Here is a 21,892-nt window from a genome sequence, read left to right on the forward strand (position 1 = left end):
GACGACTTGTCATAATGATAGGACATACTGTGTGTGCCGACTTGTCATAATGATAGGACATACTGTGTGTGACGACTTATCATAATGATAGGACATACTGTGTGTGATGACTTGTCAGAATGATTGTGCTGATTGGCTGCGTTATTCTCTCTTGCCTTCTTCCTCTTGTTCACTCTCTGCTAACATTATGTTTCTGTTTTCCTGTGCAACTGTACCTCTGTGTTCATTCACAATCAGGAAGAAGACATCGGAGAATGGGTTTGGGGAGTTTGGATACATCTTTATCAGATACCAATCAAATGAGAGATGATTTTGAAAAGTGTTTCTCACCAAGTGTGTCCTGCCTCGTTAACTTGACCATTGGACAGACGGCCACTTGCTGATTGTTCTGATTGTTGTTGTTGTTACTATGATTTCAGGTGGTGAACTGCGGTCACTTCTACGCCCAGACACGAGACCAGCGGACACACTGCAACATGGTTCTCCTGACCACCATGCTTAACCCCGTCAGCAAACTGGCCGTACGTTACCCCACCCCTTGACCCCTCGCACATTACTCCATCACACACACAGTTTACACCATCACACACACTTGACACCATCACACACACTTGACACCATCACACACACACTTGACACCATCACACACACACTTGACACCATCACACACACTTGACACCATCACACACACACTTGACACCATCACACACACACACTTGACACCATCACACAAACACTTGACACCATCACACACACACTTGACACCATCACACACACACTTGACACCATCACACACACACTTGACACCATCACAAACACACTTGACACCATCACACACACTTGACACCATCACACACACACTTGACACCATCACACACACACTTGACACCATCACACACACACTTGACACCATCACACACACACTTGACACCATCACACACACACTTGACACCATCACACACACACTTGACACCATCACACACACACTTGACACCATCACACACACACTTGACACCATCACACACACACACACTTGACACCATCAGACACACTTGACACCATCACACACACACTTTACAGACAGAAGTCTTTAGTAGCTGAATGTCTAGAGTGGAAACTAATGGCATCTGAGTCCTAGACTGAATGAACGCAGTTATGTGTCAGCGCAATGTTTCAACCGTTTAGTCATCGTCTTAACCTGCCACCATTATTTCCGGTTAAGGGACAGAAAGTACAGTCTTAGGTACGCCACTTCATCCTGGACCGCCAACTAGCTCTCTCTCCGCTCTTTCTCTCTATTACGAGGTAGCGGCCTCTAGCATTTAGGAACCTACGCTTACATGGCCTTTCAGAAATCAGGGGGATGTTATATCTGGTGTCGATTGTAAACATGGACGAAGTTGCCGAGGTAAGTTCTGAAAATGCTAAAATAAACTCAGCTAAAGTGCATATGGAACATGTTTTTCGATGAGTTTTGTTAAGTTTAGTTTGGAGTTTTGGAAAATCCAGTTCATTGTCACCTCCCATTGTCACAAATAACTGGAGCGTGCTTTCTTTTCACTGTCTTCGAATCGCTGGCCTTTCAAACCGGACGCTAAGCGCCCCTGAAAGTCGAGCGTCGTAACCTCGAAGGGTCATGTGACGAGTTGGCGGTCCAGGCTATTTGGTCTATGGTCACTTGAAGAATAGTTGGTTGCTGCAAAAAAAAACTTGTAGAGGATACTTGTGTATCAATTTCACATCAGCTGTAATAAGGCAGCTATTTACTGTAGGCTAGGTTTCAACACTTGTCATGTAAAATCTCTCCATTAAAACAAGGACTCCAGTCCCTCCTTGATAAAACAGAAAAGCTTTGATAAAGAAAGGGAGGTAAGCGCTGGCAATGCATACGACATGTGTAATGGAGTAGGTGAGAGTTATGCGGAACCAGGCACCTGAGAGAATAACAAGCATTGAAATGAACACGCCACTGTCATCCTTATCTGAGCACTCTGCCTCATTTCTTTAAGATTAAAACAGAAAAGCTTCACAGAACTTGCACAGTGTTTCATGAGAGAATGCCGTGTTGTTTCAGACCCTGATGATGAAGCCCTACGTGGGCATGATGTGTGCTGCCCCCTACTTTGACGAGAAGGAGTCGTTCTACCGTGCCCGCGTTGAGAAGCTGGAGATGCAGAACTTTCTCATCAGGGGTGCCCCCAGGACCGTGCGCGTTGCCAAGGTGGGTGTGCAGGGATACTGCTCACATCTAGGTTCTCCAGCAGTTTGATGAAACGTCCATAACAGTTTTTGCATTGGTCGGTCAGTCAGTTAGTACATGTATGTTGCTTTTTCGGTTGGTTGGTTGTTGATTTTTTGGTTTGGTTCCTGTTTTTTATTTTGTAATTTTTGACTCACATGCGAAGCAAAAGTGAGTCTATGTACTCACCCAAGTCGTCCGTCCGTCCGTCCGTCCGTCCGTCCGGAAAACATTAACGTTGGATATTTCTTGGACACTATTCAGTCTATCAGTACCAAATTTGGCAAGATGGTGTATGATGACAAGGCCCCAAAAAACATACATAGCATCTTGACCTTGCTTCAAGGTCAAGGTCGCAGGGGCCATAAATGTTGCCTAAAAAACAGCTATTTTTCATATTTTTCCCATTTTCTCTGAAGTTTTTTAGATTGAATACCTCACCTACATATGATATATAGGGCAAAGTAAGCCCCATCTTTTGATACCAGTTTGGTTTACCTTGCTTCAAGGTCAAGGTCACAGGAGCTCTTCAAAGTTGGATTGTATACATATTTTGAAGTGACCTTGACCCTGAACTATGGAAGATAACTGTTTCAAACTTAAAAATTATGTGGGGCACATGTTATGCTTTCATCATGAGACACATTTGGTCACATATGATCAAGGTCAAGGTCACTTTGACCCTTATGAAATGTGACCAAAATAAGGTAGTGAACCACTAAAAGTGACCATATCTCATGGTAGAAAGAGCCAATAAGCACCATTGTACTTCCTATGTCTTGAATTAACAGCTTTGTGTTGCATGACCTTGGATGACCTTGACCTTGGGTCAAGGTCACATGTATTTTGGTAGGAAAAATGTGTAAAGCAGTTCTTAGTGTATGATGTCATTGCTAGGTTTCGTTACCCTAAAGGTCGAGGTCAAGCATGTGAGTCGTATGGGCTTTGCCCTTCTTGTTTAATTTTTTTCTTGAATTGTTTTTTTCATACCTTGTGTTTTGTGCGTATGACTTCAGGTGCTGTTTGTGGACTACGGCAACCGTGAGGCAGTGCCCGTGGAAAGACTGAAGGCTTTGCCCCCTCAGGCAGTCACCATTCCCCTGCAGGTATTGTTATGTTCAAACATTTCTCTCACTCTGCCCATACACCACCACGCTCCATTTGCCTTGTCAAACATTCTCATTCAAGGTGAAATAATGCCCATTCACCACCACGCTCCATTTGCCTTGTCAAACATTCTCATTCAAGGTGAAATAATGCCCATTCACCACCACGCTCCATTTGCCTTGTCAAACATTCTCATTCAAGGTGAAATAATCACAGCAATCGTTCAGCCTGGCAGTGCAGCAGAAGAAAATGCTGGCCTGAACAAAGAAAACGGTATGATGCTGGTGTCCCAAAGGGCTGGGGACTTGTGAATCATTTGAGCAAACCACAATGTGTTCAGCTGCCATCGATATCCTGATGCATTGTAACTGTTACTTGCTATTGAGGCAGCCTTGGTATGATCAGATTTCATTAACCTGATACCTGTGTGTGTGTGTGTGTGAGTGTGAGTGTGTGTGTGTGTGTGTGAGTGTGTGTGTGTGTGAGTGAGTGTGTGTGTGTGTGTGAGTGTGTGTGTGGTGTGTGTGTGTGTGTGTGCGAGCAGGCATTTTGACTGACAGCCACTTTTCTCCAAATGCTAAGCAATTGATTGTAGAGTGACCATCACTCCTTAACATGCATTTTGTGTGTGTGTGTGTGTGTGTAGCCACTTTTACCCCAATGCTTAGCTGATGGTCGTAGAGTGACAATCCCTCCTTAACCTGCATTCTGTGTTGCCAGTGAGCTGACAGAGGTCTGACCGTAACATGAATTGTGTGTTGCCAGGCCTTTGAGTGTGAGCTGACTGAGGTCTGACCGTAACATGAATTGTGTGTTGCTAGGCCTTTGAGTGTGAGCTGACTGAGGTCTGACCGTAACATGAATTGTGTGTTGCTAGGCCTTTGAGTGTGAGCTGACTGAGGTCTGACCGTAACATGAATTGTGTGTTGCTAGGCCTTTGAGTGTGAGCTGACTGAGGTCTGACCGTAACATGAATTGTGTGTTGCTAGGCCTTTGAGTGTGAGCTGACTGACTTGTGGCAGTTATGTCAACTGGAAGTTAGTTCTCGGCATCACTCTTCTTTCGCCTTTGTGTTTAACACAGCGGCTGGGGGGGATTAGGTTTTCCTCTTTGTGGGGGGAGACACGGGTGCCTCCCTTTTGGTTCTCTTTCAGGGTTCGTTTGGTTTTTCAGAGCTTCAGGGTTCTGATCTTTTTTCTAAGTCAAACGTTTGTTGAGCCGTTTTGGATCTCTTGGAGGAGATTGTGCAAGCGGCCCTTTATAGAAGTCCTTTACTCCAGGTGTAACTGGGAGTGCAGGGCTGGAACACATTAGATGTCTAAGGCTTCTCAGCTTTGATAGGACCCTTTGTGGTCTGTTGGGCGTTAAGCAATAGAACAAAGGGTTGGAACATGTGTTGTTTCAAGCAGACAACTCCACAGGGGGCTTTTCTCATCAAGAAAAGGGGGTCTCTCACTCCCTATCGCTTCCTCACGGAACATGAGAGGTTTTGGTGGTTTTACCATCACGAGATCTTTTTAGCAGCGAAGTACCCTCATGAGAGTCTCTATGACTTGGCGGACTCTCTTAGTCTGTCGGCCAGATGGCCACTTGGAGCCGACTCTTTTTGACCACGTGTTTTTGTTCCTTCGGGGGAACGGGAGAAATTTCTAATATGAGTTTTTGCCTTTTGGTACTATCGCCTTTTGCTTATGTTCGTCGCCTGGTTGCCGGGCATGGAAATTTATACACTTGTTTTTACTTTGAGCGGCCTGCCGGTCGCACAGTATGGGCCCGTTCATTCTGGGTTGCCAGACCTCGTAAGGCTGGCAAGAGGGCTCCGGTTTTGCTCACACTCGTTTCTCACGGGTGTCTACTGTAAGGATATTTTTGAGTTGCTCGGGCTCTTCTGCCCGTCAACTCTGGACAGGTACTCGTCTTGTTGTCTGGCTTGGAACAGATGGCTTATGTTTTAACGGATAGAACTCCTCTTCTCTCTGTACAATGAAGGTGGCGAGCCACCTATTCTGGCTTTCCGTTCTTTTTCTCCCACGTCTTTGTTTAAGACTTTATGTGATATCAGTTTCACTGAGACAGCTCGGTGCAAATTTTTCTCTTGGTGGCTTTTAACCAGCAAGTTTAAGAGGGCCTACATTAGGCTTGCTGAAAGCTGATCTTCAGTCCTTTCTTGGACTTTGCTCCTAGTTTTAGGGTTTTTGGGATTGGATTCTTTGACTCTTTTACATAACTAGCCTTGCTGATCAACACGGAAAGCGGCCATGCTTACTCTGGTAGCTTTTGTGAGAAGTGGGAGTAAGGGTTTTTTCTGCTAATTTTGCTATAGACAGCATTTCGGAGAAAGACTGATCTATGGCACTTAGGTTTCGTTTGGGATTTCTGGCATATAAGCGAAATCTGGAGTAACCAACTTTGATTCACCGTTCAAATCTTAAATCACTATTTTGGCTCCCCTAGAGCCATATTTAGCCATTTGATCTTTTCGAATTTTGAAGATTTTTTCTGACTCGCACGGATTGTTTGAGATCATTAAATCTAAGGGCTCTTGTTCTTATCTTTCTGCTTCGTCGCCCTCTAACCTTGAACGGTTAGATACGACGTTAAACACAGATTAATTTATATAAAGAAGGAAAGAATGTCTATCAACTTTGGTAGAGGTAATGACTTGTTGAGGTCAACCTTACCTAGATGGACTGCCACAGTGTTCAGGTATGCCTTCAAGTGGTGGCAGTAGATGGGGGGGGGGGGGGGGGGGGGGGCAGTCAGTCAGTCCTCCCCCTTCGGACAGCTTGGACTTAATTTTCCTTTCTTGAGCATTTTTATGGCTCTTGGAGATTCGGTTGTACATTTTTGTACGGTTAGAGCCCTCTACAGTTTTCTGTTAAGGACTCTGCACACTAGATCGGAATCTCAGAAACTTCTTTTTATCTCACTCGATATGGTGCGTTTTAAAGATATCTCGAGAGTAGTCAGGGCAGTTTTGCCCTTTACTACAGCTAGGCCTCACGAGGCAAGAAATTGGGCTTCCACTCTAGCTGTTCTTCGATTTGGTCTCCTGGCAGAACTGAGTTCTTGAGTCGGCTTGCTGGCTTTATTGTAAGGTTTTTCATCGATGTTTATCTCAGAGATGCCTGTGCATTGAGATAGGATGTGTTTCTGGGTTACCTGCTCTGTTAGCGGCAGGACAGATTCTCAATTCCTGGTTGGGTTAAGTGCCCTCCACCTATAGTAGCAATCTGCTATATGTGAGTTGGGTAAGATATGTAATTTAATCAAAAATTTTAGTAATAAATTTTCATTTGATTAATATACTTACCCAACTCACATCGTTTATTCCCTCCCGCCTCCCCGCTGTGGGGGGTGGATTTCTAAAAAAGGGAGTGAGTTGGGCTTCGTTTGGAATGATGCATATGGCGGCGTATGCGCGCGCATACGGAAGTCGGAAGTATGTATTAATATGGCCTTATGGGATTGGTCACTCTTTTTTTTAGAGGGGCTTCCCTTGTTACCAAGGGGATGCGTACAGCGTTACCAGCACTGAACTAGAGTTAATTGCTATATGTGAGTTGGGTAAGTATATTAATCAAATGAAAATTTATTACTAAAATTTTTGAATTGTGTGTTGCTAGGCCTTTGAGTGTGAGCTGACTGAGGTCTCACCGTAACATGAATTGTGTGTTGCTAGGCCTTTGAGTGTGAGCTGACTGAGGTCTGACCGTAACATGAATTGTGTGTTGCCAGGCCTTTGAGTGTGAGCTGACTGAGGTCTGACCGTAACATGAATTGTGTGTTGCTAGGCCTTTGAGTGTGAGCTGACAGAGGTCTGACCGTAACATGAATTGTGTGTTGCCAGGCCTTTGAGTGTGAGCTGACCGAGGTCTCACCGTAACATGAATTGTGTGTTGCTAGGCCTTTGAGTGTGAGCTGACTGAGGTCTGACCGTAACATGAATTGTGTGTTGCCAGGCCTTTGAGTGTGAGCTGACCGAGGTCTGACCGTAACATGAATTGTGTGTTGCTAGGCCTTTGAGTGTGAGCTGACTGAGGTCTGACCGTAACATGAATTGTCACACTATTTCACTGCTGCCGCGAAAATGCTATTTGAGCGGCCAGGCAGCTTGGAGCAAGCAGGCCATAAATAGCGCTGGCGGTGACCCACTTTAGTTTCGCGGGGGAAATGCCAGCCGAGCGCGCCTCAAAGCCCTTTTCATTGTACTCTGGAAGTGCACAGCGTGTGACAAAATACGTGTTTCTTGGTATGAAATGGACTGGTTTGCGTGACTTGAACGTTGGATTACCGTCATCTTGTGTATATTGTTACTCGGATATTCAGGCTTTGTGTATGTGCAAACTAGAGTTCCTGATAGGATTCGGTTTGTTTGATGTTGAAGTAATACTGCTATCGAATCTACCGGCAGGTCGTTCTTTGTTGTATCAAAACGTGCGCATTGTATACCATTTTGTAACCACGCTCAATGTTTATACCAACGACCGACTGTGTTTCTGATGTTGCCGTCAGTAAGTACTTAGTCTAAACTGTGTCATAGAGTGAGAATAAGTTTTTGAGGCTGTTTTTGTGTTTGAGTTTAGAGCAGTTTTGATTCGTTAATCCACGCGCCTAATCAGTGCATGCACCGTTTGGAACAGGCACTCGACTCTAGTGCATTTCATCTGTTCTGTTTTTTGTATTGCTTGTTTTGCGTCCCCCCCCCCTTTTTTTTTGTGACGTGTTTATTCCTGACTTAATGTTGTGACTGTAATTGTGCTTATGTTCTTGCCTGTCTGTATCAGTGTATATGGTTTTGATTGTTTATTGTTATCAATTTCTTTCAATTTGTAGTCACTCTATTTATTGATTTAAGGTGTCTCAGTTAAGAATGGCGGCAGTGCAACATACAGAAGATCTCCACATATTTAGGCTAAATGCTATGTGCAGAATTTGTGGCAGAAGATCAAAGGCAGCGAAGGACAAACATCATACCATTAGGCATTGCAAAAACTATGCATCAGGGTTGTTTCAGTTTCACGGTATTCAAGTTTCTGAAGAAGCTAATGGCACCACTTTCTCAAGTACATTGTGTGCAACATGCGCTGTTCGTCTCAGCCAACAAAAAAACCCTAACATTCCACCTCAAGGATTCTCAAAAGCAATGCATAGTAACATTGAACAAACAAAAGTGATGTGGACACAATACAACTCCAAAGTGGAAGTAGTGAGGGAATGTGATCCCGCGTAAAGAGTGTGTTTACACTCACATTTGAACCGTTTAGTTTGAAATTACACCCACTCTATTCCATTACAATGCACGTCATCTTTTTTTTCTTCAGCATCTCAGAGAAATAACAACCCCAACTGTTGTTGTGTTGTTTTGTTTCGTTTTGTCTGTTCTGTTTTGTTTGCGATAATGAAACAAACGTTAAATTGTCGTCGGATCGACGAGTTTTCTTTCCTGTGGTATATATACAAGTTTGTGAGAACAATACGAGTGAAAAACTGTGTTGAAAAACTTTCAAATCGACTTGTGTGCTGCTATTGGATTACTGACCAACAGTTGCAGGGTCAGGTAGGCTTTTTGTTTTCTTCACATGCAGCTAACAATTTGCATGAACATGTATTGAAAGACCGTTTTTTCTTTCTTTTATATTACAGGCATTAATTGCACTATTTTGAATTATATAAACGCAAAACAAATTTCACATGCGCACCATACGCATGCCTATAATATGTTTTTAAATACGACATTAATTAGTGTTCTTTTTTTGTGGCACATTTAGGATGTTTTGTTTACTGTGTTGTCTTCTGCCGTCTTACATACTGTGCCGTTCCTGTTTCTTTAAATGCAACATGCACATGTTTTTCAGAGTGTAAAGAGTGGCATAATTATATACTTGAGGAGCAAACACTTTTTCTAATTCTCTCATTTACCCTTTCTTCTGTCTTGAAAATTGTGGCATGTTTTGTTTCATACTATTGACATACATGTATTATCCGCCTATGTGTTGTCGGGGTATAATATCATGTGGCACTTCGCGCGGATTTGGGTGAGCGCGCGCGAGCTACGTTTTTTTTTCTCCTGTGGTATATTATATATATACAAGTTTGTGAGACTTGTATAGGAGGGCCGTGAGGTAAGCTTTTTTGTTTTATTCACATGCAGCTAACACTGTAACATGAACAGTTTTCTTTCTTATATGTTACTGACATTATCTACACTATTTTGAATTATATACTTATATAAACGCAAAACAAATTTTACATGCGCACCATCAATGACTTCTACTAGTAGTCCTTGGCATAATACTGTTTGTATATATTTCGTAAAGTGTTGTATATATGTATTATGTACTTGGGGATTACCTTTGTCTTTATCTTTCATTATTTTGTGTTCTTTTATTGTGGCACATTTAGGATGTTTTGTTTACTGCGTTGTTTCAAGGTGTTTCATTAAATGCAGCATGCACATTTTTTTTCAGAGTGCAAAGAGTCGCATAATTATATACTTGGGGGGGGGGGGGGGGGGGGGGGGAACACACTTTTTCTAATTCTCTCATGTATCCTTTCTTCTGTCTTGTGAATTGTGGCATGCATTGCAATAACTACAACTAAACACACTAAAAACATCAGTTCCGAAATACGCAATATCTCTGTGGCCACCACACACTCAGAACGACTGCTATCTCTCTGCTCGCGGCATCTTTATCAACACAGCATAACAGAGAGCTGGGGCCACACGCACGCCAGCTGCAGACAAAGAAGAGTGCAGGTCTGGCCCTATATATTTCAGGCGCCAATGTGGGCGGAAGGGGTTGGAGGAAGGAAAGGGTAAATTGGCAGGAGGAGAGTGGTACTGCCGGTTATTTTTAGCTGGTGGCAGCCTGGCAGAGAGTACCTCAAACAGAACACAGTGTTGTGTGTTGCTAGGCCTTTGAGTGTGAGCTGACTGAGGTCTGACCGTAACATGAATTGTGTGTTGCTAGGCCTTTGAGTGTGAGCTGACTGAGGTCTGACCATAACATGAATTGTGTGTTGCTAGGCCTTTGAGTGTGAGCTGACGGAGATCCGGCCGTCCAGCGTCAAGTGTCCGGACGGCAACTGGACCAAGGAGGCCAACACTGTCTTCAGCTCACTGGTCATGGGCAAGGTCTTCTTAGCTCAGGTACGTCATGTGCTCTGTCTGGTCATCGCCAGTCTCTTTTGGTGCCAACCTAAGATCTAGCGCTATGGGCAAGGTCTTTCTGGTGAAGATCAGTGCCGCTCCCCGTCTCATCAGCACCAGTCTCTATTGGAACCGTGCTCACAAGTTCAGTGGTTTGGGCGCTTCAGAGTTCGTCATTGATCAGGCATGGGAATTGTCAAAGGAAATTACGTTTCAGCAAAAATAAAAAAAATTCCGCAAGAAAAAAAAATGTCCTCGGCAAAATAAAAGTCAATTGAATTATAGTCTCTCTATCCATAATTTGCTTACACGAGAACTGTTAAAATATTGGTCTAAAATGCTAAAATTCGTTTTCTTTTTTATTTTAATTTTTGTTATGCTTTTTGTGATTTGGTTATAATTATTCGCCAATACAACTATAAGGTGTTTGATCTTGCGAGACTTTGTACACAAGCCAGGCATGATGTGTGTGAAGGTGTTCTCAGTGGTGCGTGACGTGGTGCGAGTGGAGCTGGTGCAGTCGACACCAGGCGGCGCTGAGGTGTCCATCAGCGAGCAGCTGATCCACCTCAAGCTGGCCGACAAGGCCGAGGAGTCCTTCCTCTCCAAGGTCAGAGTCTGCTGCTGTCTTTCTGTCACGCTGGAATAATTACAGCTTTCGGTTCAGTTAATGTTGTCCATTTCACGTCGGATGTGCATCGGAATTCTATGTCAGTATTGCGTGAGGAATTTCACAAACAATCAGAACAAATCATTTTTCTCCTGCCATCCATTACAAGGTACTATGCACAGTGTTTGACCCAAAGTAGAGGGTGCGCGTTGGCTCGATACTAGGGGTTTACAGGGTACTATGCACAGTGTTTGACCCAAAGTAGAGGGTGCGCGTTGGCTCGATACTAGGGGTTTACAGGGTACTATGCACAGTGTTTGACCCAGAGTAGAGGGTGGGCGTTGGCTCGATACTGGGGGTTTACAGGGTACTATGCACAGTTTTTGACCCAGAGTAGAGGGTGGGCGTTGGCTCGATACTGGGGGTTTACAAGGTAGTTTACGGGACTGGCATCACTCTGCGTTGCAGCAAGACCACGAGTGGCGTGTCCTGGAGGCGACGGCAGCCAGCGGTCCCCGTGACCGAGACATCTGCACGGCCGCACCCCAGAACGGCATCAGTCTCAGCGTCAAGGGCCCGCCAGACAGCGCCAAGCGCAGGGGGAGAACGGTCAGTAGGGCTCGGCTTTTGGCTCCGTCTGTCTCCACTTTGTTGGGGTGTGAATGATTCTGGTGTGTTTATATGCATTGTTTGTCAAAATATGAGCGATTGAGGGGTGTTTATATTATTTTATATGTATAGTTTTTCAGAATGTGAGCCAATAAGATGTGTTTGTTAATTTACTTTGTCAAAGTGTGAGTAATTGAGGTGAGTTCGTATGTGTTGTTTGTCAAAGTGTGAGCGATTAACGTGTGTTAGTTTGCATTGAGCGGACTTTCTTGCTTTCTGTATGTCTCGGGTTCTTTCTTCCAAAGTGCAAAAGTTTAACAGGTGTTAGTTTGTTTAACGTTTCCAGTGTCCACTAAAGTGGCAGCAATCTAAGCGAATGTGTTTTTGTTGTGTCCAGATAAAACTGACGGGTCCCAGCAACCCCCTGGAGATAGAGTTCATCAGCATGACGCAGACGGGTTCCTACAGGTACGACACCCTCCGTCTTGGGGCACCAATCCTATCACAGTCTCAAACACCTGTAGAGAGAGAAACTTGGTTCCAACTGCTTGTTATGACAGATAAGAAACAGGATGCTTGTTATGACAACATTCACCATAATTCCGTGTCCAAAGTGATTATATAACCTTCGTGGTTGAAAACGACGTTAAACACCAAATAAACAAACAAAGTGATTATAAGTCAGATAAGAAACAGGATGCTTGTTATGACAACATTCAGCATAATTCCGTGTCCAAAGTGATTACAGCAGTCCCTGCAATGTACGGCCCCCGGCGTGAGCGGACACCTGACATGTACGGACACATTTGCTCGGCACGGAGTGTTTTCCTTCTATATTTGCCCCCCCTTAAACGGACACCTGCAAAACGTGGACACGGACACTCATTTTCGGTCCCAACAGCAGGTCATACCTCCAATGTACGGACAGACCATCGTCAAATTTTCACCACAACAAAATCGATAACAGAGCAGTCCGGCTCTTGGTGCAAAGATCACAGCCGCAATGGCGTGACGACAGTCACTGGTAACTTGAGTGCACCTGTACCCATCAGGAGGGGGGGGGGTAGTTTTGGTCAGGAGTGGAGTACATGCGAAGATGCCAACATGAAACTGCACTGTGCTCTTTATTCTTGTCTGTTGGACGTAAACAACAGAAACCACAGTCGATGAAGGTCCTGAGCGAAAGAGAGTGAAAAACCGGCCACAGTTCTCAGCATCGTGTGTCTGTGTGTAACCTCTTTCATTGACAAGATACTCTTGTTTCCCCTCAGCCTTGACCAGTGAGTCGGTTGCCTAATCTGTGAACCCTTCAGTTGTCTTGCTGTGTCAAAAGTTACGACACAGTCAACTGGTTTTGCTCTGAGTGAACAGTTGGAGCTGACCTCTCTGGCCACAGCCCAACAGTACATGGCTGGAGGGAGTGAGAGAGAGAGGGAGGCGGGGGGGGGGGGGGGGAGGTGGAGGGGTAGCTGGCTACTCTGTGGGGTGTCCGGTGTCACTGCCTGTCAGCAGGAAGAGCATTGGAGAGAAATAGAGAGGTGTACTCTTCCACACAGTTTCCAAGCATCAGTTGTCACGGCTTGGGGTAGGCATTAGTGAGGGAGAGTGGGAGCTGTGTTATGTACAGTGTATTTCCGACTGAAGAGTGAAAAGTCACTGCCATGCCACATGATCGGCATGCAGTCAATAAAGCCAGACAAGATGAAAATAAATTATATGATTATGACATGCAGCTCTATCTGCTGCTATTTATTCAAACTGGGTTTCAAGCTTATTCTTGCAAAGCATCTGCACACGCTCCTCTGTGCTGTGTCTGTGTGGCTGCTTTCGTATGTCAGTGCATGGTGAGTGTGTTCACTGCCTTGAGGATTTATTTTATCTCTTCTTTTCAACACTTTTCATACAAATCATTTTTACAGAACGTTTAAAGAAGTATTAGGAGTTTATTGTTTAGTAGCCACAAGAAGTGATTAGCATAGACTCAATCCTGTTGTTTGTGTGTCTCTGTGTGAGTGTATGGGGGAGGGGGTGGTGTGGTCACCCCTCCCTTGACCGGACACCTGCAATGTACGGACAGTTTTGCTATGGCCCAAGGGTGTCCGTTCATGAGAGGGACTGCTGTATAAGTCAAATAAGAAACAGGATGCTTGGCCAGTGTTCTCGTCCTTGGGGGGCATTTGTATTAAAAAGTCATGTCAGTTTTGTCAGAGGTTTGTTGTATGGTTATACACCTGTCAGCTTCACTGCACTTGAAAGTGACGTACATTTTGTCAGAGGTTTGTTGCATACATATGTCAGCCTCACTGTTTTCAAAAGTGACCATTGACACTGCTTGTCAGAAAAGAAGATGACTTGTGAAGCCTTCACCACAACCTTCATGTAGTGTGATGTTTTGTTTGCCAGGGGCATGCAGGTGGATCCAGAGAGTGTCAACTCGACCGCCATAGACGCGGACCCTCAGAACAAGTTTGTGCGCATGATGGTGGCGGCCTTTGTGGGTTTGAACCCCAAGGGAATGACCATGATCGCACGTGACACCACCATCATGCCCCAGATCCCCGGCATGCAGGCCGTCATGTGTCTCCTCTTCTCCCCCATCGTGGAGTTCAGGTATGTTGAGCATCACTCCTACCTGTGTGGCAGGCTACACCTGTATAGCCGTCATGTGTTCTTTCTGGTTTTTTATCGACTAGATTTATCAAATCTAATGTGGTATAAGAAGTTTTGTGGAGGCTGCCAGTGCGTGCTGTTCTTCTTTGTAGTAGATTGTTCCAGACAGGCAAGGCTGACAATCTATGTAGAATTTAACAACGAGAGACTTCCACAGTGTTCTGGCACCCAACAGTTTCAAAGTGAATCTGGTGACTCCAAGCAAGCTGAAAGTTACTTGTGTATTAACCAGCACCGCTGACAAAGGTGTTGCAAATGCTGAATCAGCTGGGAAGTTGGTGGTGCAGCTTTACTGGGTGTAGATAATGAATGGTGAAACATGAAAGTATTATATTCACACCATCCTGCAGTCTCTCTGTGCTAGCGTACAGTGTAATCTCTATGTGTGTGTGTGTGTGACAGAGTGGACAAGAAAGGAATGCGCTACGTAGGGGCCCTGTGTGTAGTTCAGACAGCGTTATATCCATTATCATCTCTATCTCTGTGTGGGGTGTGTGTGTGTAACAGGGTGGACAAGAAGCGAACGCGCTACACGGGGGCGCTGTGTGGACTGGGCTACGATCCTGACGAACACAACTACGGCCTGCTGACCGACCACGACATGGAGGTGGCCTTTGATGTCGACATCGACGATGAGGACATCCACCTGGTGAGACCTCTTGCCACTCTGGTTTGACCTGGTCTGTCCTGGTCTGTCCTGGTCTGTCCTGGTCTGTCCTGGTCTGTCCTGGTCTGACCTGGTCTGTCCTGGTCTGTCCTGGTCTGACCTGGTCTGTCCTGGTTTGTCCTGGTCTGTCCTGGTCTGTCCTGGTCTGTCCTGGTTTGTCCTGGTCTGTCCTGGTCTGTCCTGGTCTGTCCTGGTCTGTCCTGGTCTGACCTGATCTGTCCTGGTCTGACCTGGTCTGTCCTGGTCTGTCCTGGTCTGTCAAGGCTGGTGTCACTGTCCAGTGTGTGTAGGATACAGTTGAGCTTTTACAATGAGTATTAATTTTGCTGGGCAGGCATGATTGTGGTCAGTTTTAAATTCACTTCAACCGGTGTAGCTTTCTGAGAGTAGCTATGCCACTGATACGTTTTAACATCTCAGACCCAGGTCCTGGTTGTAAAAGAGAATTAAATTACATATTCTTACTCCGAATCACATAAAAGCATTGACGCAGTCTTACATGCTACAAGGGTTAAAGCAGAGCTGGCCTCCTCACGGGAAGCAGGCTCAGGCCTCGGGACGTTTTCAGCAGGCGGCCATTGGGCAGTCTCTGTCTGATTCTCGAGAATTAGATCACCTTTGGGCAGGGAGAAGGGCAGCCTTAGCAGCAAGCCTCTCTCCCCAAGGAAGTGCCCCCGATCACACCCCCCCCCCCCCCCCCCCTCCGCCCCCACTTTGGTGATGGCGGGGCGGGTCTCCTCCTTGCAAGTTTTCATTGGATGGTCTCTGTACACAGCCAATAGTTTGTGGGAGTGGTGAGGTCGGGGGACTCCCATTGATCTAATGAGGGCATATTTGCTTATGCGTCAGCCGATCCTTTCACAGTGATCTAGGCCCATCAGCTCGAGCACCCGCTGAGGTCTCTTCTGGTCGGTGCTAGCGCTGTCCTTCGGTTATACTGCTTCAGTCCTCAGTTAGTGTGACAGCAGTTCAGCCACGGGCTGCTGCAGTGGCACTTCCGGTTTTACCGGAGAGGTTGTTTCGTCCACAGACGCTTCATAGGTACGTCTGAGTTTTGGAACAACGGCTGACCTTAGGGCATCCAGGCTTTTTAGCCTCGGCTGGTGCAACGGCCATTCCACCTGTGGGCGGTGATGGTTGTTGTTTTCCCTGTTCTTGTGGCTTCGGACTTCGACTTTCTTCCTTTATTTCATCTTAGGCAGGAGATGAGATAGGACGATTTCCGTTTGAGTGGGGCTGCTGTTTTCAGGCTTCCCCGTTCTTCTCAGTTTGCCACAAGCTGCTGGACTTGGTCCTGGTCGTCTTTTGCAGAGTCTGACTCCGTCTTTCTCTAGCGATCAGACGCGTTCTGGTGTTTCGTCCAAACTTAAGTTGCGCTTGAGTTGGCCTCGGAAGTAACATTCAGATTTTCCTGAGGGGACATTGTCTTTGGCAATGCATGTTGGAGGAGTCATTCTTTGTGGCTTATCTCCTCTCTCAGGTTTTTCGCTACCCCTCTTCTTTTGGCAGAGCGGTATCTAATGTTCCCGTTTTCCTTTGCTGTGGGCTTATAGCCCAGCATATTAGGTGGCAGCCGAAACTTATGTTTCGTATATTTACCTGGTACTTTGGGTACTTTGGTACATGGCTGTTCCACGGGTTTTACGGCTCTCAGCCTGAGCCTGTGCTATAGTCTTCTACTCTGCGTGGTTCGACTATGGCATTTTCGGGCTGCGGCGTTTGCCGGTTGATCGCCGTGTCTGACTCTCAGTCTTTCAGAGGTAGACAGACACGGCTAGTTGGTCGGCTGGACTCAGGAATTTCTCCTGATTTGGCTACGAAGTTTACTTGGGGTTTTTGAGTTTCCTTCATTTACCTTCAAGCAGACTGTTCTGTAACAATCTGGCTTTTAGTCATTTTGTGTAGGGTCACCGGTCACTTCAGTTTTTGACCACGGTGATTTCTTCTCTTCTGAGGCTTACGCTATTTCGTAAGCCTCTGCTTCCTCGTATTGCTTCTCTCTCTGCTTTCGCATTGACTGTTAGGGCATTACGGGCGACCGTCTCTTTTGAGATCTTCCCGTCGAGGGGGGCTCTGGTACCTTGTACTCAGGTGTATCTCTCTCTCTCTTTGTTGGGTATTGGTCATTCTGCCTTGGTTTGACCTTTATCTCTCAGTCCTTTTGGGCTTCACGCCATTCCTAAGTTTGATTACTTTGGCGTGATCGTCTTATGGTCGCCGCGAGGTTTGTCCCTCACCTCACTGATCGGACTACCTTACGCATAGATCGTTTTTCAGTGCATGTGCATTTCCTTCCATCCGAAAGGGGGGGGGGGGGGGGGGGGGGGGGCAGCTTGTCTTTCCCTCTACTTGGCTCGGCTTAATCCAAGGCTGGGTTCTCTTTCTGGGTCGTTTGGTCCAGGAGATTGGAAGAAGTGCTGGGCACACATTTTTGGCCTCTGATGTTGTCTTTCGCAACTTTTGCCTGAGAGACATCAGGACTGTCAATCAAGATGGTTCTCAGGTCCTTTCCTGCCTTTTTGGCAGTGGGCCAGTTCCTGGCTAGGGTTTAGAGTGAGTTAGATTTTCTTTCTCACTGGGCCCTTCCCTGACCTTTTGGCAGCAGGCCAGGTCTTTGGCAAGGTTTTAAGAGTGTGTTTGGTTTTCATTCCCACCGCCTTGTTGAAGCTATCTGCTTTTATGTGATTCGGAGTAAGAATATGTAATTTAATCGAAAATTTTTAAGTAAATTTTCATTTCATTAATATACTTACCCGAATCACATAGTGTATTCCCTCCCGCCAACCCCGCATATGATTTTTTAGTCTATTAAGTCGTATGAAGACATGTGGTGTTTACAGGGGAAGTGACGTCACGTAACCCGGATGGGAGGTAACTCCCCGGGTAGGTGGTCATTGCCATGCCTGTATTTACACTTTTTGTGTTGGGTTGCTCCCCTTTAAGATTGTTTAAGACGGGTAGCCTTTTCAGACCTTTAGCATGTAAGACTGCGTCAATGCTTTTATGTGATTCGGGTAAGTATATTAATGAAATGAAAATTTACTTAAAAATTTTCGATTACAGACGATTTTACTGCAGTTAGATCTAATGCCCGAAATAATGTTTCACACATTGGGTTTTGAACAGAACAGTTACAGTTGTGTGACCCTCCCCCCAACAACCCTAATGGAGAAGGAACTGAACTTTCGAGTATCTGTAGACTTTTTAAACTGAAAGCTTTGTGCTGTGTCCAGATCAACCGAGTGCGTCACGCTATCAACCTGGCACTAGGGTCGCGGGGGTCAGTGGCGGAGTGGGGACCAGAGGCTGTGGCGTCCAAGATCCAGGCGCCCGCCAGGGAGCAGCTCATGAGGTTGGTTGTTGTCTGGTCATGATAATTCGCTCTCTCTCTCTCTCTCTCTCTCTCTCTCTCTCTCTCTCTCTCTCCCTCCCTCTCCCTCTCTCTCTCCCTCTCTCTCCCTCCCTCCCTCCCTTCCTCTCTCTCTTTCTCTCTCTCTCTCTCTCTCTCTCTCTCTCTCTCTCTTTCTCCCTCTCTCTCTCTGTTTTCTCTCTCTCTCATTCTCTCTCTGTTTCTCTTTGTCTCTGTCTTTCTGTCTCTGTCTGTCAGTCCGTCTGTCCGTCTGTCTGTCTGTCTGTCTTTCTCTCTCTCTCTCTCTCTCTCTCTCTCTCTCTCTCTCTCTCTCTCTCTCTCTCTCTCTCTCTCTCTCTCTCTGACTGATCTTTAATACATAAAGATAGAGGCAAAAAGACTTCACAAAGTCAACGTAGGGCACAAATAAGGACAGCCTTTAGAGCGCAGTGATACACCTGCACAAGCTGTGTTTAGGCAATTCTTTTCAAGACAAGTAAAATGTTTCCAGAGGAGAACATCCGTGTGAAAGCAAGACTGACAGCAGAACATGTTTGAGGTATTTTATGTAGCTGTAAAAGTTGACAATGTTCCGTTAGTGAAGTCTTTGTTTGTCCACAGACTGCTCCACAAGAGCCGAGAACACAAGGAGCGTGAGTTCTTCTCCAATGACTACAAGTGGTGTCAGGTGAGACTTACCCGTCTTTCTGTCACCTGTCTTTCTGTAACCTGGTACGGAAAGGGAGAGGCGGGAGTTAGATATATTCATTGTTGTTTTTACTGCATTGGGGTGAAATTTACTTCTTGTATGGAAAAAGTATCTTGTTCCATAAAAGTGTTCTTTCCTATTCAGGAAGAGAGTGTGAAATGTGTATGCTCCATCTCTAACAGAAAGTAGAAGATTTGTCACACTGAAGAACCATCCACACTTAGTTGACTGCATGCATTCTCTTCCTCTAGCTGGCTCACCACGAGATTGTGCCGCCCGACGAGGACTTTGACTGCGACTCCCTGACCCTGCTGCCACCCCATCCCACAGTGCATCTGGCCTCGGACGACAACATGTCAGTGGACCTGCAGCGACAGCACATTGACGAGCTGCACAGGATCGCCACCCTGTCAGTACACACTGAGTCTTTTACTTTTACTTTTACTGCCGTTCTTGATGCACTTCCAAAATGTCCGATTCATTTTCTTTTCATTGCCTCCCCTTTTTGACTCACATGCGAAGCAAAAGTGAGTCTATGTACTCACCCGAGTCGTCCGTCCGTCCGGAAAACTTTAACGTTGGATATTTCTTGGACACTATTAAGTCTATCAACACCTGATGTGGCCAGATGGTGTATGGTTACAAGATCTCAAAAAACATGTGCGGCAACTTGACCTCACTTCAAGTTCAAGGTCACAGGGGCCGTAATTGTTGTCTTAAAAACGACCATTTTTCACATTTTCGCATTTTTTTCTGAAGTTATCGAGAATGGCAACCTTAGCTATGTATGCTATACAGGGCAATGTAAGCCCTATCTTTGGACACCAGTTTGGTTGACCTTGCTTCAAGGTCAAGGTCGCAAGAGTCCTTTAAAGTTGGATTGTATACATATTTTGAAGTGACCTTGACCCTGAACTATGGAAGATAACTGTTTCAAACTTAAAAATTATGTGGGGCACATGTTATGCTTTCATCATGAGACACATTTGGTCACATATGGTCAAGGTCACTTTGACCATTATGAAATGTGACCAAAATAAGGTAGTGAACCACTAAAAGTGACCATATCTCATGGTAGAAAGAGCCAATAAGCACCATTGTACTTCCTATGTCTTGAATTAACAGCTTTGTGTTGCATGACCTTGGATGACCTTGACCTTGGGTCAAGGTCACATGTATTTTGGTAGGAAAAATGTGTAAAGCAGTTCTTAGTGTATGATGTCATTGCTAGGTTTAGTTATTTGACCTTGACCCTGAAGGTCATGTCAAGGTCAAGCATGTGAGTCGTATGGGCTTTGCCCTTCTTGTTCTTCATTTTGGAGAGCCTCTCTCTCTCCCTCTCTTTTGTTCTTTCTTTCTTTGTTTCTTCTTTCCATCCTTATTGCATCTGTCATTTACTGTTGTGTGTATGCAGAAATTGTTTGTGCACGTATCTGTGTGCATGCGTGGATATATTCCGTGAGCATGAGAGAACAAACTTTATTACTCAAGGATGGAGATTTTAGGCTCACGCCTAGTCTTACAATCTGTCCCTGCTAAACTAAGACATAAAAATAAAGACAATAAAAGGACAATTGTCAATCGCAATCATACAGTATTACTAATTACAACATTACCTATACGAATACATAATGCATGATAGAACATTGAAATGTACATGTATGTCAATATAATACAAAGAAAAAGAAAAGTCGACTCGCACACACGCGCGTGCCGCATGCCTGCAATCACGTTCGCACTCAATACAAGAGAGAGAGAGAGCATGTGCATGTATCCCATTCATGTGGGTGGGACGGGGAGGTGGTGATGGGGTTGTTTTATTTGTCAAGTGTATGCAGTAACATGATGGCTTCTCTCGGTCCCCTGCAGACACAAGGTGGTGATAGTGTTGTTTACTTTGTCAAGTGTACGAACTAACATGACGGCTTCTCTCTGTCCCCTGCAGACACAACGTGGTGATGTGTTGTTTACTTTGTCAAGTGTATGAACTAACATGACGGCTTCTCTCTGTCCCCTGCAGACACATGGTGGTGATAAGTGTTGTTTACTTTGTCAAGTGTATGCACTAACATGACGACTTCTCTCTGTCCCCTGCAGACACATGGTGGTGATAAGTGTTGTTTACTTTGTCAAGTGTATGCAGTAACATGATGGCTTCTCTCGGTCCCCTGCAGACACAAGGTGGTGATAAGTGTTGTTTACTTTGTCAAGTGTATGCACCAGACATGGGATTCTTCCGTAAATTTACGGAATTCCGTAAATTTTTAGGCTCCAGGGATCATTCTTGAGATTCGTGCAAATCCGCTGAGAAAATTTTGGGGTATATGTAGGTATAGACCCAAGTTTTTCGGCCGGTCCGCTGATCGCGACGCTCCATTCCATACTATTCTTGAACGGTTGGTCCCTAAAACGGTCAGACTGTTGCTGGTCGATCCGTATGGGAACGCGCTCTTTGTCTCCTCCAGTCACCGTTTCAACGTAGCTATCGGGGATTCAGTATAAGCATACCGTATGAGAATGATCCGGCGCCATTTTTACATCGCTTCGAGCCACCTGCCAAAATGATGAGGAAGCTAAAGCGAGACGAAACCGTTCTAGCCCGGGAAATTGACCAGCAGAAGTACAAGAAAAATCTCTGGAGATTCGACTGGCTCGATGAAGTTGTATCATTGAGCTGGAAATACGAGAAAGGCCAGAAGACACAAGACGTGAAACTGAAAGTTGGCGATGCTTTTGCTAAAATCAACTTGCCGGGAAAAGCTCAGTGCACTTTGTGCAA

General features: G+C 45.3%; 1 protein-coding gene across 2 annotated transcripts in view; it reads left to right on the forward strand.

Annotated features, from left to right (window-relative positions):
• The window catches only part of LOC138952140 (ATP-dependent RNA helicase TDRD9-like), a 92,327-nt gene that overhangs the window by 67,613 nt on the left and 2,822 nt on the right, over positions 1–21,892 (forward strand). For both annotated transcript variants that reach the window (XM_070323735.1, XM_070323736.1), the window contains exons 27-38: positions 420–521; positions 2,075–2,221; positions 3,256–3,345; positions 10,377–10,499; positions 10,975–11,109; positions 11,578–11,718; positions 12,116–12,186; positions 14,122–14,328; positions 14,896–15,037; positions 18,289–18,407; positions 19,026–19,092; positions 19,365–19,522. In XM_070323735.1, the coding sequence (XP_070179836.1) occupies positions 420–521; positions 2,075–2,221; positions 3,256–3,345; positions 10,377–10,499; positions 10,975–11,109; positions 11,578–11,718; positions 12,116–12,186; positions 14,122–14,328; positions 14,896–15,037; positions 18,289–18,407; positions 19,026–19,092; positions 19,365–19,522 (1,502 nt within the window). The remainder of the gene's footprint in view (positions 1–419; positions 522–2,074; positions 2,222–3,255; positions 3,346–10,376; positions 10,500–10,974; positions 11,110–11,577; positions 11,719–12,115; positions 12,187–14,121; positions 14,329–14,895; positions 15,038–18,288; positions 18,408–19,025; positions 19,093–19,364; positions 19,523–21,892) is intronic.

The sequence above is a fragment of the Littorina saxatilis genome, linkage group LG17 (genome assembly GCF_037325665.1).
Source record: "Littorina saxatilis isolate snail1 linkage group LG17, US_GU_Lsax_2.0, whole genome shotgun sequence".
In the NCBI taxonomy this organism is placed as follows: domain Eukaryota; kingdom Metazoa; phylum Mollusca; class Gastropoda; order Littorinimorpha; family Littorinidae; genus Littorina; species Littorina saxatilis.